General features: G+C 46.7%; 1 protein-coding gene across 1 annotated transcript; it reads right to left on the bottom strand.

The window, feature by feature from the left end:
• Positions 1-1,354: 1,354 nt before the first annotated feature.
• Positions 1,355-18,929, bottom strand: LOC142254983 (general transcription factor II-I repeat domain-containing protein 2B-like). The gene is made up of 2 exons (XM_075326393.1): positions 18,824-18,929; positions 1,355-3,276 (listed from the first exon to the last, which is right to left on the bottom strand). Exons 1-2 carry the CDS (start codon positions 18,869-18,871, stop codon positions 1,453-1,455), a joined length of 1,872 nt encoding a protein of 623 aa, XP_075182508.1. The 5' UTR covers positions 18,872-18,929; the 3' UTR covers positions 1,355-1,452.
• Between the last annotated feature and the right edge of the window lie 302 nt (positions 18,930-19,231).

The raw sequence follows: 19,231 nt of genomic DNA, 5'->3' as shown, positions 1-19,231 counted from the left end.
AAGCTGCACAGCTTTGTTGACTGTATAATGGCCGCTGCCAGGTAGTGCACATCTGCCACTATTCAAGTAACCAAAAGAAGAAAAAAAAACGATCATAATACCAATAATTACATAAATCATGATTTATAAAAACTTTTTTAGAAGCAAGAATTGGAGTGCAGTGTAAATACAAAATCAGAAAAATCAGAGAGGGGTGCAAAAACCTCACTGTATATAAAAATCAGAATATTGGAGGAATGGTGAAGGCCTGTAGGGTGTATGATATATATATATATATATATATATATATATATATATATATATATATATATATATATATATATATATATATATATATATATATATATATATATTAATTTAAATCACAGGGACAACTGGAAGAAATATATAGAAATTATATCATCAATGTAGATACCAAATAGTATATATACCTGCCAGCAGCTGAACATTGAAATATTAGGGATAAACTGTACCTATAACAGAAAAACCCAGGAAAGAGTTCCGCTCACTCCTTGTTTCGGGAGTTGCCTTCTTCAGGGGAATACCACTATTTGAATGAAGAAGAGGGATCTACAGTACATTTTCCGCTCTATAACTTAGCACATTCGTCTGGCGTAGGATATAGTTGATCAGTAAGGATGACGAGTGTCCGAACTGATCTAATATTGATGACCTATCCTAAAGTTAGCAGATTATGTATGTTTCTGATATCTCATTCACTTTGTTGGTACTGGAAAATTCTGGGTTATTTTCCCTAGAAAAACACTGACAAAGATGTAGTGTGTGAACAAGTATTAACTCTTTGCTATAGTTTGCTTCCAAACTGCGACCTGTGCTCACATGATATAGGCTGCTTTCACACTGCGTTCCTCTCCCCGTTCAGTGGTCCAAACACTCCCCCCAAAATAGACTATGGACGCATGAGCCAACGGGGCCACTGCCTATAATGGTGCAGACTGAGTCACCATGTGCTCCGTCTTGCACCATTTTCGGGCGTATACACTTTCTGCAGGCGGACACTCAGATGCAGTATATGTTTGGGTTTCCACCTGCAGAAAGCGTATACGCCCGAAATGGTGCACGACAGAGCATACGCTGTCTGCAGAAGTAAAGTCAATGGCCCCGTCGGTACATGCGTCCGAATCCCGTTTTGCGGGGAAGGAGGGGTGTTCGGATGGAAGCCCTGACTGGACCACTGAACGAAGGTCACAACATAGTGTGAAAGGGCCCTTAGTATCCAAACAGAAACCAATAGTACCATATTCACTTATATTTTATTAATTATGGTGGGTTGTTCACTTGGGCCAGAAAAGTAAAAACAGCACAAAAAAAAATAAAATAATAAAATAATAATAATAATAATAATAATAATATATTTACAAATGATGCATAATTTGACATATAACAATATAATTTACACCAGCTAAATAAAGTTTTGAACGCCAATGTCTTTTACTGGGATGGCTGAGACAGCAGATCATCAATGTCCACTTTAAGGTTTGTCGTGGACAGGCGCAGCGCTTGTAGTAGCGTTCTGTTAAAGATGTTATTCCTGTATTTCGATTTTATGTGATTTAAGTCCGAAAAAGACTTCTCACAGATATAAGTGCTGCCAAACATAGAGGCAATTTTTAGTCCTAGATCCCGTAAATTAGGGAAGCGTTCTTTATCGAGAAGCTTAAAAAACGGCACCCCAACCTCCAAGCTGGAGGCAAGGTAGAGGTCTGCCTGCACTTCACATAGCTCCAACTGGTAATGTACATCGGCATTCTCAATATCAACACAGAGGGGATTATTGAACAATCGGAAACTAGAGTTTAGCTCATTGAACTCTTGATACCGTCTGTTGAAGTTCTCAATAAGAGTCTCAATCTTTGGGATAAATCTGTTGAAGTCCAAGATGGTTCCTCTTTCGTTGACTTCGTGGAAGAGCTCGTTGCAGCACTGTAAATTCGTCAGTTCGTTCTGTAATAAACTTAATTTAAGTAACATTAGTTTTGTCCTGAAGGCCGAGATGTGCTTATAGAGCTGACAGATATCCTGCTCCTTCTCCTTCAAACTTTTATTCAGGGAGTTTAAAGCCTGTGTAATGTCTGTTAAGAAGGCGAGAGAGCAGAGGAAGTCAACGTCACATAGACGCTCCTCCAAGGACGGGTAGGATTTTAGCTCTTTTAGAAAAAGGTAAATTTCTTTCCGAAGTCTGAAAAATTTGCAGAGATAATTTCCTTCATTTAACCACCGGACATTTTTACTCTGTGGCAAATTGCACCTGGCGGCATCAAGCTCCTCCAAAAGAGCTTTAAACCTCCTCCGGGTCACACCACATTTCTTATCTCTTATCATATTAGTAATTTTTATCACAACCTCCATTACGTCGGCCATTTTTAACAAGATTCCCACCAATATTTCCTCGTGGACAATGCTGTGGAACGTCAAACAACCAATACCATCTCTTTTTAATAAGCCGGCAAGACCAGAGTTCTTCGCAGCGGTAGACTTGGCTTCATCAATGAGGATACTTATACACCTATCAAAACCCCCATGTTGAGCCAAGGCTATCTTCACCTCCTCGTAAATGTCTTCATCTTTTGTGGTTCCTTGCAGTGGCATCAGATGTAATAGTTCTTCAGAAATGTTGAAGTCGTCATCCACCGTGCGGATGCAAACTATAAGTTGGTTGGTACCAGTGATATCAGTCTTCTCATCTACAGCAAGAGAGAAATAAGTGCAGTTCTTAACAGCCTCGTGAACTTTTTGTGTCACGTATTCATCCATGACTGATATGCGTCGGGCGACGGTCTGATGGGAGAGTGACACAGACTCAAAGCACTTGGCCATTTCCTCGCTGCCAAAGGCGCGAGCCATTTTGACGGCACACTCTTTAATAAATGCTCCGTCGCTGAAAGCTTTTTTCCTTTTGACTATTTCCTCGCAGATGACGAACGATGCCTTTATTGCCGCCTTTTCTGTATTCATGGCCGGCATTGGCACCGTAGCCGGGCTACTCAGTTTGCTTTTCAGGTCATTGATCACTACCAGTCTTAAGTCACCAGTGTATTTGGAGTATTGGAATTCGTGCTGAGAGATGTAATGCCTTCTCACATTGTATTCCTTGCATACTGCCAATATCTGGAAACACACTAAGCACTGAGGTTTATTTTTGGTATTCACAAACAAATAATCCACTTCCCAACGCTGCTTAAATGAGCGATTTTCACCGTCGACCTTCCTCTGTCTGGGGGTGCTCAGTTTTGGAGAAAAGCCAGTTGGAGAAACCTGAAAAATCAATAAAGATACATTAAAATAAAGCAAGCAAATTTTTTTTTTAGGGAAGGTGGAAGAAGATAATAAAAAATATGACTACCTGCCATGCTTGTGTAAGACCTGTTAACATATATATATATATATATATATATATATATATATATATATATATATATATATATATATATATATATATATATATAAAAATATAAAAATATATATATATAGGTTAAAAGACTGTTTGGTGGACTTCCTTGTGTTATGCTGCCACCTGCTGTCAAAACAGAGAACAGCAGGAAAAAGTCCTGCTGCTGAAGTGACTTGATTGAGTCTGCAACAGGAGGAGGAGGAGTGTACATGTGGCTGTGTTTTGCAGAGAGGAGTTTGCTGGAGTGGGCTGTAAGATAGAAGGCCTCAGTCTGCCCTGTTTTTCCGAGGTCCAAGTACCTCAGAGTGTTGCGTGGTGTCCCCCCCCAAGACACAGATCCAAAGAGGCTGGATGTGGAGCGAGGAGCCAGACAGCACGTGCAAATTACAAAATTACAGATCCAAAGAGGCTGGATGTGGAGCGAGGAGCCAGACAGCACGTGCAAATTACAAAATTACAGATCCAAAGAGGCTGGATGTGGAGCGAGGAGCCAGGCAGCACGTGCAAGTTACAGACCCGGGACAAAGACTGAACTTTAGAGGTGTCTGCCGGCGGAATACGGGCCCCAACGGTGACGAGGTACCCCACGCTGAAATCTGCAGTTAAGTGTGCACACTACTTTAGTTAGGGACAGATAGGAAAAGACTCTGCACTGTGTTATACGAGTAAGATAACAAGGACTCTGCGTTTTTTTTTGTTTAATAAGGATTTTTGTGTTTTGCTTTTTGGAGTACAATCTGAGGCTTCCCACCCTTGACAAGTTATTCAAAGTAATTGTATGTATATTGCATTATCTCTACTGCTGTGCACATTCCCGCTTTTCTCCCCTTCCCACACTTTTCCTCTACCTGTGTTGTGCAATACATTATTAAATTTGCATTGATTAACCCCCGTGGTTCCGTGCAGTCCTTGCGTATCCCGTTACCTGCAGGTTATTACATTTGGCGTAGTCGGCAGGATACGCAGGCTGGTACGGAACCATGGACGGACAGGGGGGTGTCGCTGATGGAGGTGTACTAATACAACCTGATGGGGGAATACCAGCAAGGCAGCTGTCCCTGGGGGCTATGCTGACCCATATACCAAAATTTACTGGCAACAATGTACCTCTCCATGACTGGGCGCAGAGAGTGAGGGGCATGTTGAGAGTAGCAGGAGTGACTGCAGAAAATCAAGGGGAGATATTGTTGATTGCCCTTGAAGGCCATGCTCAAGAGACCATTTTATTGCGCCCTGAGAGTGAACGAAAGACGTTAGAGCAGGTGGTGAAGATTCTTGAGAGAGTGTATGGCGGGAAACCAGAAGCAGGAGATTTACAGGCGCAACTGTTCTACAGGCTGCAGGGTGAAGAGGAAGGTCTGCCACAGTATGCAAATGCACTCCAGAGAATAATGAGACAAATGCTTACAGCAGAGCCAGAGCTAGCACAAACCCCCGGTTATGCTGACCGTACCCTGCGAGATCAATTCCTCCGCGGATTACATAACCCCAAGATCAAAGGTGCCCTCCGTGAACGGCTCAGGGTAGAAAAAAAACTAACTTTCCAGCAGATATTGGAAGAAGCAGTCTCCCGCGCACAAACTGAAAATTGCGACCCGCAGAACGCCTTGGGTGAAGTTTGTATGCATAAGGTAGTCCCGGGTGAGAAAAACAAAGAACCGAGCCAGCTTGAGGCTAAAGTGGATCAGTTACAAGAGACTGTTACTGCTCTACAAGAGTTGCTGAAGAATATGCAAGCCCCGGCGTCAGAAGTAAGAACGACAGCACTGCGATCAAATACCCGCACGCATACCTATCAAGAAGAGAGGGGACAGATCGAGCAGAGACGACCGAGACCCGCTGGAGACTACCAGTGTTGGAACTGTGGAAATCGGAACCATTTATTCCGACACTGTCCGGAGAGGAAGACGTCGCAAGAAAGACCGCCGTTAAACTAGTGCCTCCCTCCATGGATGGGCACATGGTGGGGAGACCAACTGAGCTTAGAGAAAACCAACGCCCTGAAGATATAGCAGCCTGCACGCCGACGATCACGGCCGAATTTGAAGGGAAAGAAGTAAAATGCCTGATGGATACTGGGTCCCAAGTGACCACCATGCCAGAACAGTTCTTCTACCAACATTTTGGACAAACTGTATCCATTGACAAAAGGGCACATATCAAACTGAGGACTGCAAACAATCTTCCCATTCCGGTTGTAGGGGTCGTGTGGATGAACATACGTGCCTGTGGCCAGAACTTAGGCAAAAAAGGGATTGTGTTAACGGAGGGCCGGTACGACAGAGAGGTGCCGGCTATCGTGGGTATGAACGTCCTGAAAGAATTAGACCAGTTGCTCTTCAACAAGGGGGGGCTGTGATTACTGGAAGACGACAGTTGCTAACAGGCCTGCCCAAAAGGTCTTCCAACACCTTATCCGTGCCCGAGGACTGTGGAAGAATGGTGGGAGCCGCTACCCGGTGGGGAGGGTTCGAGTCCCAAGACAGACAACAATTACTCTACCTCCAAATCGTGAGACAGTCTTCACCTTGCCAGTCGGGGCCCACCGTAAACTCGAGGGGATGGAGGTGTTGGTGGAGCCTTACCGTGGTGAAGAGAACGGAGACGAACCGTTGGTGGCTCGCACTTTAGCAACAGTAAGAAATGGAAGGGTCCCTTTCCGTTGCGTGAACACCGGTGAACAGGCCTACACCTTGACCTCGGGAGTTGTTCTGGCCCATGTCTACCTGGCGCCTGAAGAGGTGGCGGCTACAGAATCGATTGAATTGCAGCCCATGGCAGGGGAAGCCTGGACTTGGGCTCTTTCTATGGAAAGAAAAGAGAAACCCACTGATCAATGGAACAGTCGCGTCATCTTAGGGCAGATGGGAGTGGACCTGAGCCCCTTCGATTCGGAGCAAGCCCAAGCCATAGAGGACTTTATTTGGGAGAATCAAGCCACGTTCTCCCGTCACGCAGAAGATTTCGGCTGTACTGACAAGATTCAGCACGAAATACCCACAGGAGATGCCCCACCGATCAGGGAAAGGTACAGGCAAATACCCCCAAAGTACTACCAAGAGGTAAAAGAGCTTTTGGCGCAGATGCTGAAGAGCGGGGTGGTAAGAGAAAGTCAGAGTCCATGGGCTGCCCCAATCGTGCTGGTCAAGAAAAAGGATGGGTCTACCCGCTTCTGTGTTGACTACCGCAAGCTTAATGGATGCACGGTTCGTGATTCCTACCCTCTGCCCCGGATAGAGGAGTCCCTGTCGGCGGTGGGAAAGGCAAGTTACTTCTCCTCCCTCGATCTGGCCAGCGGATATTGGCAGGTCCCTGTGGCAGAGAAAGACAAGGCCAAGACCGCATTTATTGTACCCATGGGACTCTTCGAGTTCAATCGCATGCCGTTTGGACTAAATAATGCCCCAGGAACTTTTCAGCGCCTCATGGAAAGTTGCCTTGGAGACATGAACTTCGAGGCCACATTGATTTACCTGGACGACATAGTAGTGTATTCTGCAACCTTTGAGAAACATCTAGAAAACCTGGGCCAAGTGTTTCAGCGGTTACGGGCCCATGGGCTTAAACTAAAACCAAAAAAATGTCGGATCTTTCAGGAAGAGATTGAATATCTCGGACACAAGGTGTCGGAAGCCGGCGTACAGCCCTCCGATGGGAAAGTGAGAGCAGTGCTACAATGGCCCACACCCAGCACAGTGCGGGAGGTTCGAGCTTTCCTGGGGCTAGCCGGTTATTACCGTCGCTTTATAAAAGATTTCGCGAAGGAGGCAGAACCTTTGCACGAATTGCTCCGAGGCACTGCAAAAGGACCAAAAGCACAGAAAATTTGCTGGGCACCAAGACAAGCAGAAGCCTTACACCGATTGAAAGAGGCCTTGGTTAGCGCCCCTATGCTTGCCTATGCAGACTATAACCTCCCCTTTCGGTTGTATACAGACGCGAGCCTCTACGGCCTGGGTGCAGTACTGGCCCAGGTACAGAATGGTACTGAACGGGTGATTGCATATGGAAGTCGGACATTGCGAGAAGCTGAGCGCAACCCCGAGAATTACAGTTCCTTTCGGTTGGAGTTACTGGCACTAGTATGGGCAATAACCGAAAGGTTCTCGGAATATCTCACGGGAGCTCAAATTGAAGTCTATACGGATAATAACCCCCCGGCTCACATCTCCACCGCCAAACTGGGAGCAATGGAACAGAGGTGGCTGGCACGACTCTCCAGATACAATTATCATGTGCAGTACCGCTCTAAGCATGAAAATCAGAATGCAGATGCCCTTTCTCGTGTTACCACCGAAGCCCCAGTGGGGGAGAGAGATGAACAGTTGGAGGAAGACGAAATTGCGGACTTTAGTAAATTCACCGCTCAAGTGGTAGAGGCTCGTATGCTGGAAATTACGTCGGGCACGACATCACGCCTGCTTGGCCAAACCAGAGAGGAATGGGTGAAAATCCAGTCATCTGACCCAGAACTGCTTCAAGTGAAAGAGTGGGTGATCCAGCAGCGCAAGCCTAGAAAGGAAATACGGGCCACGCTGTCGCACGTGGCCCTCCAGATTCTCAGCCAGTGGGATAAGCTGTCGGTGCAAGAAGGGATGCTGTATCGGAAGGTGCACCTAGCTACAGAGTTGGAAGTACGGTGGCAAGTAGTGATACCCCAGAAGATGGCAGTACCATTGGCCCGAGAGGCGCATGAGAAGGGAGCCCATTTCGGACCGGACAAGACTTACCAGTGGTTGCAAAGAATAGTATACTGTCCTCAGATGCTTCGGGCTGTAGAGAAGGCCTGTAAACTGTGCCGTTCCTGCGAGTTAAGTAAGGCTCCTCCACAGCAAGCACCAGTACAGACTATTGTAACCAAAGAGCCGTTGGAAGTACTCATGATCGATTATCTGAAGATTGGACACTCCCACCGGGGCTATCAGTTCTGCCTTGTGATGACAGATCACTTCTCCAAATTTGCGGTGGTGACGCCCACCAGAGATCAGACAGCTGAATCAGCTGCTCGAGCCATCAGTGATGACTTTATCCGGGTGTACGGCTGCCCCAAAAGAATACATTCTGACCAAGGAGCTTGCTTTCAGGGCAGTGTCATGAGAGAGCTGCAAAGGATTTACGGAATGCAGAAGTCAAGGACTATGCCTTATCATCCACAGGGCAACGGAGCCTGCGAGAGATTTAACCGGACCCTCCTACAAATGCTACGCACGTTGGAGGATGATCGTAAGAATCACTGGCCCGGCTATCTCGCAGAACTCGTGTGGGCGTACAATAATCGTGTCCACTCCACCACTGGGTACACCCCATACGTGCTACTGTTTGGAAGAGCCGGAAGAGGCATTGAAGAGCTGAACCTAGCTCCCCCCGAGATCAGTGAAGGTCAGAGCGTAGGTTCCTGGGTTGATTGTCACCGTCGACGGCTGGAGACTATCCATCGAATTGTCACCAAGCGGTTGCAAGAAAAGACACACCCGCAGCGGAAACCTGTGTGTGAAACCCCGTTCTTACCAGGAGACAGAGTACTAGTTGCAGAGAAACACCCGAGACACAAGTTGAGCGAGCGCTGGAAAACAGAGCCGTACATTGTGATCAGAAGAATCTCGCCCCATGGATCAGTATACGAAGTGAGAGGCGAGCAAAGAGGCGGCACCCTCATCCTGCATCGTAATATGCTGAGGCCCTGCTATTCAGAAGACAGGACCAGACAAAGTACCTCGGAGACGGTGCCCGTGCCTGTTCCTGTTATCTTCGAAGAGGGCTCTGACGATGAAGAATGGTGGCGGGCCCTGACCAACCCAGCAGACTGGGAGAGATCCACACCCCCATCCGTTCAAGACACAGGGGCCACCCATGCACAGCAGGAGTCACTAATCTCCAGAGATGGGGACGGGAATACTGTACTCCCTGATACGGCGCCGACGTCTGGCGAGTTAGCTGTGGTGCCACGCCGGACTGAGCGGGCTAATGCTGGTATTCCCCCTGATCGGTACTTGGCAGATGAATTTGTGTGTTCTGTCACTGAATCCTGTTTTACGACATTGGCTCCCAAGCAACAGGTTGTGAAGCAGGGCAGGAGTTGCCACCGTGTGCCCCTTTGCAGAGTGCCTCAGGAGTGTATCGGCCGGGACGGCCGAGGTTAAAGAGGGGGGGAAATGTAAGACCTGTTAACATATATATATATATATATATATATATATATATATATATATATATATATAAAAATATAAAAATATATATATATAGGTTAAAAGACTGTTTGGTGGACTTCCTTGTGTTATGCTGCCACCTGCTGTCAAAACAGAGAACAGCAGGAAAAAGTCCTGCTGCTGAAGTGACTTGATTGAGTCTGCAACAGGAGGAGGAGGAGTCTACATGTGGCTGTGTTTTGCAGAGAGGAGTTTGCTGGAGTGGGCTGTAAGATAGAAGGCCTCAGTCTGCCCTGTTTTTCCGAGGTCCAAGTACCTTAGAGTGTTGCGTGGTGTCCCCCCCAAGACACAGATCCAAAGAGGCTGGATGTGGAGCGAGGAGCCAGACAGCACGTGCAAATTACAAAATTACAGATCCAAAGAGGCTGGATGTGGAGCGAGGAGCCAGGCAGCACGTGCAAGTTACAGACCCGGGACAAAGACTGAACTTTAGAGGTGTCTGCCGGCGGAATACGGGCCCCAACGGTGACTAGGTACCCCACGCTGAAATCTGCAGTTAAGTGTGCACACTACTTTAGTTAGGGACAGATAGGAAAAGACTCTGCACTGTGTTATACGAGTAAGATAACAAGGACTCTGCGGTTTTTTTTGTTTAATAAGGATTTTTGTGTTTTGCTTTTGGGAGTACAATCTGAGGCTTCCCACCCTTGACAAGTTATTCAAAGTAATTGTATGTATATTGCATTATCTCTACTGCTGTGCACATTCCCGCTTTTCTCCCCTTCCCACACTTTTCAGGCCCCGTCACACTAAGCAACATCGCTAGCAACATCGCTGCTAAGGAACAACTTTTGTGACGTTGCTAGCGATGTTGCTGTGTGTGACATCCAGCAACAACCTGGCCCCTGCTGTGAGGTCGTTGGTTGTTGCTGAATGTCCTGGGCCATTTTTTAGTTGTTGCTGTCCCGCTGTGCAGCACAGATCGCTGTGTGTGACAGCGAGACAGCAACAACTAAATGTGCAGGAGCAGGAGCCGGCTTCTGTGGAGGCTGGTAACCAATGTAAACATCGGGTAACCAAGAAGCCCTGTCCTTGGTTACCCGATATTTACCTTCGATACCAGCCTCCTCCACTCTCACTGTCAGTGCCGGCTCCTGCTCTGTGCACATGTAGCTGCAGCACACATCGGGTTAATTAACCCGATGTGTGCTGTAACTAGGAGAGCAAGGAGCCAGCGCTAAGCATTGTGCGCTGCTCCCTGCTCTGTGCACATTTAGCTGCAGCACACATCGGGTTAATTAACCCGATGTGTGCTGTAACTAGGAGAGCAGGGAGCCAGCGCTAAGCATTGTGCGCTGCTCCCTGCTCTGTGCACATTTAGCTGCAGCACACATCGGGTTAATTAACCCGATGTGTGCTGTAACTAGGAGAGCAAGGAGCCAGCGCTCAGTGTGCGCTGCTCCCTGCTCTCTGCATGTGTAGCTCCGTGCGGTGGTAACCAAGGTAAATATCGGGTTGGTTACCCGATATTTACCTTAGTTACCAAGCGCAGCATCTTCCACGCGGCGCTGGGGGCTGGTCACTGGTTGCTGGTGAGCTCACCAGCAACTTGTGTAGCGACGCTCCAGCGATCCCTGCCAGGTCAGGTTGCTGGTGGGATCGCTGGAGCGTCGCAGTGTGACATCTCACCAGCAACCTCCTAGCAACTTACCAGCGATCCCTATCGTTGTTGGGATCGCTGGTAAGTTGCTTAGTGTGACTGGACCTTTCCTCTACCTGTGTTGTGCAATACATTATTAAATTTGCATTGATTAACCCCCGTGGTTCCGTGCAGTCCTTGCGTATCCCGTTACCTGCAGGTTATTACACTTGCGCATAATCTTTCCTGATGCTTTTATTGTAGAAGGGTGGGAAAAGGGAAAATATGGTGTTAAAATCCATCGCACCCATAAATCACGTGACTCCTATAGACCCCATGCAGAATGTCCAGACTCTACGGCCCAAGGCCCCAAAATTAGTGCTTAGGATAAAAAGGAAATTACAAGATATTATTAGGACATATGAAGCTCTGCTACTTGAATCAACGTTACACCACTTCGGTGCAAAATACAGGTGGTGTTTTCAAGGATAGTTACAAGTATCAACTCTAAGGCCATGACCTTTAAACTGTGGCCCGATATAGGAAGGTTGGGATATGCCAAAACAGGGTATGCTGAAGGTGCTGGAGGACTTAAGAATCACCATAGTATACTATAGGACAGGGGTCCCCAACCTGTGACTTGGGAGCCACATGTGCGGCTCGCAGGCCCGGGATGTTGCGGCTTGCGGGCCCTGGATGTGCGACTTGCGGACCCGGGATGTGCGGAATGATAATGCACCGTCTCATGCTGCAAATAACACATCTGTATCTCTGGCTGCTATGGGCATAAAAGAGGACAAACTTATGGTGTGGCCACCATGTTCCCCTGACCTCAACCCCATTGAGAACCTCTGGAGCATCATCAAAAGGAGTGGCTATGATGGCGGGAGGCAGTTCACATCTAAGCAACAGTTCTGGGAGCGTATTCTGTCCACATGCAAAACAATTGAAGCACAAACAAGGGGTCCTATGTGCAAATGTAACATCACCTAGAATTAAGTTTTGACTTGAAAACTGTTTGATTTCATTTTGTAATAAGCTGATAATGCTTATAATTTCACAATTGACCATTTTGTTTTTCAAAATAAAAATAAAAAGGTTGAAAACTCTGCTGTGCATAATAATTTGGAACATGCATTTTAAGTGTTTATTTTTTTTTTAAAAAATATACTGTTTTCATAGGCAGTTTGATCAAAAACATTTCAATTATACTCGATTAGTAGATGACTGGAAAATAACAATGACTGCAATTCATAAAGTTAATTTAGGAAAATATGAAAAAATATTTTTTGCCTCAATTTGGAACACAGTGTAGAAAATGGCTATGAAGAGCAGGTCTCAATTTGTTGACTTTCATGAATAGTCTCACATAAAAGAGTAGATCTGAACAAGGGTAAAGTAGGAACCCCTGGATCTTGGTATAGTTCTTTGGTGTGATTTCTGTGGAAATCATTATTATGGTAACCGGGGCTTTGGATGTTACTACTGTGATGGGGGTATGAGCTGAATGAGGCTTGTGAACCCCTCTCAAAGCTGAATGTGGCTCTCAAGGTCAGAATGATTGGGGACCACTGATATAGACATGAAGTGTGTAATCATGGTGGATCCTATGAACACCTGATCATACATGAAAGGGAAGTTTAGTGATCTGTTTTATACAATGTAATGTTGGATGTAATTTTCGGCTAGTTTTACAAGACATCCCTCTGCCCATATGACCTAGTACGGCATGAAGCCATCATAGAGGGGAGCAATGCTTGGTACTTCCTCCTATCAGCAAAAAAAACAGATTGGCTCTCTTTATGGATCCTTACACGGCAGCCATAATTAGAAAATGATGAAACTAATTTTTGTGCTTCATTTATTATTATTTTTATTTTAATTTTTTTTTTTTTTTTTTTTTGGGGGGGGGGGGGGGGAGGCACATTTATTTATCACATCACAATCTGTATAAAAAAAAAAAGAAAAAAAAATCTTGCAACTTTCCCCAAGGGGCATTATTAGACACACTTCATGGTGTTTTTCAGGAAACAGCAAGTGTTCTGTACATAGGATCTGACCATTGTGGCTATCTTTTGTATTGAAAAAAGATCTGCGCTTGTGCAAAGGTTACTGAGAAGGGAGGAAGGGAGGGTGAGCTGTGACATCAACTATTGTAAGTGGTGGATCCTGTGTTATCTCCTGTGTATAGGGGTGTTACTTATCATTGTAACCCTGCTGAAAACTCTTCCCGAGGCCTAAAACACACGTCCTTGATAACTACGCACGTGTAATACGGACCGTTTTTCATGTCCGTAATCCGTTTTTTGGTCCGTAAATAACGCACGTGTGGTGGCTGTGTGTCCGGCGTATGGTAACCACGTGTGCGTGTGGAATGGCCGTGTGTGCGTGTGAAACTTAACTAACGTGTGTGTGTGTGCGTGTTGTCCGTGTGAAATGTCCGTGTGTGATGTTAAATGTCGTTGATACGTGCCGGCTGACAGCAGACAGAGTCGCGCGCTGAGAATGAACTCGGGTGAACTTCACCCGACTTCATCCTCATACCGCGGCTCTGTCTGTGTCGCGTCCTGATTAGTGGTCACCCGTGAAAGACTCACCGGTGACCGCTAATCACCAGAGTGACTGAATTGAGTACCCCTCTCGCATACTCACCGATCCCCGGCGCCGCACGGCTGTTCTCGAAACTCCGCGGCTTTTCCTCTTTTGAAAAAGCCGGCCGCTCATTAATCAATCTCGTATTCCCTGCTTTCCCCGCCCACCGGCAAATATGATTGGTTGCAGTGAGACACGCCCCCCACGCTGAGTGACAGGGGTCTTACTGCACCCAATCACAGCAGCCGGTGGGCGTGTCTATACTGTGCAGTAAAATAAATTTAAAAAACGGCGTGCGGTCCCCCCCAATTTTAATACCAGCCAGATAAAGCCATATGGCTGAAGGCTGGTATTCTCAGGATGGGGAGCCCCACGTTATGGGGAGCCCCCCAGCCTAACAATATCAGCCAGCAGACGCCCAGTATTGCCGCATACATTATATGCGACAGTTCTGGGACTGTACCCGCCTCTTCCCGATTTGCCCTGGTGCGTTGGCAATCAGGGTAATAAGGAGTTAATGGCAGCCCATAGCTGCCACTAAATCCTAGAATAATCATGTCAGGTGTCTCCCCGAGATACCTTCCATGATTAATCTGTAAAAAAAAAAATCCTTTATTAGAAATAAAAAACACAAACACATTTCCTGGTTCACCAATTTAATCAGCCCAAAAAAGCCCTCCATGTCCGGCGTAATCCACGGACCTCCAGCGTCGCTACCAGCTCTGCTGCATGAAGGTGACTGGAGCAGCAGAAGACACCGCCGCTCCTGTCACCGCCACGCAGCAACTGAGGTGAGTAGCGCGATCAGCTGTGCTGTCACTGAGGATACTCGCGGCCACCGCTGGATCCAGTGACAGCGGGTAACCTCAGTGACAGCTCAGCTGATCACGCGGCTCTCTTCATTTGCTGCGTGGAGCTGACAGGAGCGACGGTGTCTTCTGCTGCTCCGGTCACCTTCATGCAGCAGAACTGTAAGCGACGCTGGACCATCCTGGAGTACGCCGGACATGGAGGGCTTTTTGGGGCTGATTAAATTGGTGAACCAAGGAATGTGTTTGTGTTTTTTATTTCTAATAAAATGATTTTTCAGGTGTGTGTGTTTATTTACTGTAATGTACAGATTAATCATGGAAGGTATCTCGGGGAGACGCCTGACATGATTAATCTAGGATTTAGTGGCAGCTATGGGCTGCCATTAACTCCTTATTACCCCGATTTGCCAACGCACCAGGGCAAATCGGGAAGAGCTGGGTACTGTCCCAGAACAGTTGCATCTAATGTATGCGGCCATTCTGGGCGGCTGCTGACTGATATTGATAGGCTGGGGGGCTCCCCATAACGTGGGGCTCCCCATCCTGAGAATACCAGCCTTCAGCCGTATGGCTTTATCTGGCTGGTATTAAAATTGGGGGGGACCGCACTACGTTTTTTTTTATTTATTTCTATACTCCATAGTGACACGTCCACCGGCTGCTGTGATTGGGTGCAGTGAGACACCTGTCACTCAGCGTGGGGGCGTGTCTCACTGCAACCAATCATAGGCGCCGGTGGGCGGGGAAAGCAGGGAATATGAGATTGTTTAATGAGCGGCTGGCTTTTTCAAATTAGAAAAAGCCGCCGGAGCTGTGTGAACGCCGTGCAGCGCCGGGGATTGGGGGATCGGTGAGTATGAGGGGGGGGGGGGGACACACTTCAGTCACTCAGGGGATTAGCGGTCACCGGTGAATCCTTCACAGGTGACCGCTAATCAGGACGCGACACAAAGACAGAGCCGCGGCATGACAATGAAGTCGGGTGAAGTTCACCCGAGTTCATTCTCATCCCGCTACTCTGTCTTCCGACATGTAGTAACGACATTTTGCATCACACACGAACATTTCTCACGGACAACATAACCACACATCCATGCTAGGAACGTTTTATTTGGACTCCCATAGGCTAACATTATGTCCGTGTGTGCGTGCTCCGTCCCAAAAACGAACATGCTTCCGTGCCAAATGGAGCAAAAAACGTGGGACGCACACGAACACACGGAAGATCAAATAACACACACGTGTGCCTTTAAACATAAAAAAACATATGTGCACGTTTGGTCGTATCTCCGGTATGTACGGAAACGGACCAAACACGCACGTTTTCAACGGATGTGTGTTGCGGGCCTAACAGAGGGGTCTCAAACTCGGCTTGGTTTATGGGCTGCACATAGAAAAAAAAATAATTTGGGGGGGCATTGATTGTAGGACAAAGTGATTTTTTTTATTGGTATCATTTTTTCTTTCTATACACCTTTGGATCACTGTTTTTGAACATTTGTTGTTTGTTTATTATAACAAACGTGCACCTTTTTGGTTTAAATATATATATTACACACACACACGAAAATATTTCTGATGATAAAAAAAGTCATGCTTTTTTTTTACATTTTATTTTTCATGTAAGTAATATAGTCTTACAATTAGCACCATATAGTAATTTTGGACAACATCTTTTAGTAATGTCCCACATCTTGGTCCCCTTCTTGAAGTAATGTATCCATCCTGGTCCACATCTTGTAGTAATGTGCTCATCCTATAGTAATATACCCCTCCTTGTCCAAATCCTGTAGTAATGTGCTCATCCTGTAGTAATGTGCTCATCCTGTAGTAATGTGCCCCATCCTTGTCTACATCCTGTAGTAAAGTGCCCATCCTGTAGTAATGTGGAGCATCCTTGTCCCAATCATGTAGTAATGTGCCCATTCTTGTCCAAATCCTGCAGTAATTTACCCATCCTTGTCCACATCCTGTAGTAATGTAGCCATCCTATAGTAATTTGGAGCATTCTTGTCTACATCCTGTAATAATGTACCCATCCTTGTGCTCATCTTGTAGTAATGTGCCCCCTCCTTGACCCCATCCTGTAGTAATGTGCCCATCCTGTAGTAATGTGCCCCCTCCTTGATTCCATCCTGTAGTAATGTGCCCCCTCCTTGACCCCATCCTGTAGTAATGTGCTCCATCCTTGTCCACATCCTGTAGTAAAGTGTCCATCCTGTAGTAATGTGGAGCATCCTTGTCCCAATCCTGTAGTAATGTGCCCATTCTTGTCCACATCCTGTAGTAATGTACCCATCCGTGTCCACATCCTGTAGTAATGTACCCATCCTGTAGTAATGTACCCATCCTGTAGTAATGTACCCATCCTGTAGTAATGTACCCATCCTTGTCCACATCCTGTAGTAATGTACCCATCCTGTAGTAATGTGCCCATCCTGTAGTAATGTACCCATCCTTGTCCACATCCTGTAGTAATGTACCCATCCTGTAGTAATGTACCCATCCTGTAGTAATGTACCCATCCTGTAGTAATGTACCCATCCTTGTCCACATCCTGTAGTAATGTACCCATCCTGTAGTAATGTACCCATCCTGTAGTAATGTACCCATCCTGTAGTAATGTGCCCATCCTGTAGTAATGTGCCCATCCTTGTCCACATCCTGTAGTAATGTGCCCATCCTGTAGTAATGTACCCATCCTTGTCCACATCCTGTAGTAATGTACCCATCCTGTAGTAATGTTCCCATCCTGTAGTAATGTTCCCATCCTGTAGTAATGTACCCATCCTTGTCCACATCCTGTAGTAATGTACCCATCCTGTAGTAATGTACCCATCCTGTAGTAATGTACCCATCCTGTAGTAATGTACCCATCCTGTAGTAATGTACCCATCCTGTAGTAATGTACCCATCCTGTAGTAATGTACCCATCCTGTAGTAATGTACCCATCCTTGTCCACATCCTGTAGTAATGTACTCATCCTGTAGTAATGTGCCCCTCCTTGACCCCATCCTGTAGTAATGTGCCCATCCTGTAGTAATGTGCCCAACCTTATCCCCTTTTACTAATGTGCTTATTCAGGTCCAATTCTTGTAGTAATGTCACCTTTACTGATCCTATTCTTGTAGTAATATCCCATCCTGGTCCCCCACTGTGCCATTCTACACACACAAACACCAAAACATTCTTCTCATCTGTTCTCTACCCTGCTTCTTGCGGCCTGCAGGCACGAGCCCTTCCTTGACGATTGCGGCCGCTTTCAGCGCTTCATCAGATGAACTCAGATGAATGTTTTGTTGCCGCGGTGCAGACTCCAGCTCTCTGTGCACTATTCCAATGGCAGTTGCCAGCTAATCAGATGCAAGCAGATGACGTCATACGCATCAACTACTTGCCTCTGATTGGCCAGCGACTGCCACTCGACTAGTGCAGACAGAGCTTGACTCTGCGCAGTGCTGGCAAAACGTTGATCTGAAATAAAGCAGTGATGGCTGCGGACCCTGCACTGGCTGCGGTCGTCAAGAGTGCATGTGCCTGTCTGCCGCAAGGAGCAACATGAGGGGCCGCATGCTGCCTGTGGGCCACGTGTTTGAGACCTCTGTCCTAACAGAACAGGATGTATACGTCTAATATAGCCTCAGTGGCCAGTTTGAAAATTGCTAGAATACTTTTTTTTTAATAAAAATTATGATAAGAAAAAGAAAACCTTGTGAAAGTTTGTTTTTTTTTTTACAATTACTGTACATGTAAGAAAAAGGCTGATTTAAACAATAGGTCACAGGTCTGGTATCTTTTATATTTTGTATGGGGATGACTGTGTGCACGGCCGCCTGTACATGAGCTGTCCCTCACCATTTTATCCATGTTTCTACCTCCATGAGTGGTGGAGCGCACTGTATCGAGTCTGAGCAGCCCCATGACTGAGCACAGCAGCGTTCTGTTACAATGTGTCGGTGCACTCAGGTGCTGTTACAGAGCATTGCCTGGCCACCACATTCACTGACAGGAAACAGAGTCCTTGAGAAAGTGAAGCACAAGGCATATTGGAAAGTTGCAGAACGTTTCTCTGTGGATTTACCCGATGACCCCCTTAGGGCAGATAATGTGGATTCTCTGTCACTGTGTCAGGCTGTGGACACTGCCATATGTAATGTGTCCATGCAGTGCCCCCTGTCCCCCAAACCAGGGTGCAACCCACCCAGGAGAGGGACTACTTACCACACCGGACTCCATGGCTGCAGGATCATCTTCTCGGGAAGGATCCATGGACGCTGCGCACTGTGCAGGAAGTGGAGTCACTGCGCAGAGCTCCAAAGGCTGCCTAGGACCTCCCAATCCATAGGTGGCGCTGTCGTGTTCTGCCCAGACCGGTTACTGCGCATAGGAGACGTCTTATGTCCTCCACACACATAGGTGGCGCTGCCGTGTTCTGCCCAGACCTGTTACTGCGCATAGGCGACGTCTTATTGTCCTCCACACACATAGGTGGCGCTGCCGTGTTCTGCCCAGACCTGTTACTGCGCATAGGAGACGTCTTACATGTCCTCCACACACATAGGTGGCGCTGTCCTATTCTGCCCAGACCTGTTACTGCGCATAGGAGACGTCTTATTGTCCTCCACACAC

This window comes from Anomaloglossus baeobatrachus, chromosome 10 (assembly GCF_048569485.1).
Source record: "Anomaloglossus baeobatrachus isolate aAnoBae1 chromosome 10, aAnoBae1.hap1, whole genome shotgun sequence".
Classification (NCBI taxonomy): Eukaryota; Metazoa; Chordata; class Amphibia; order Anura; family Aromobatidae; genus Anomaloglossus; species Anomaloglossus baeobatrachus.
The sequence above is the reverse complement of the archived record's forward strand: the minus strand, read 5'-3'. Positions and strand labels throughout refer to the sequence as shown.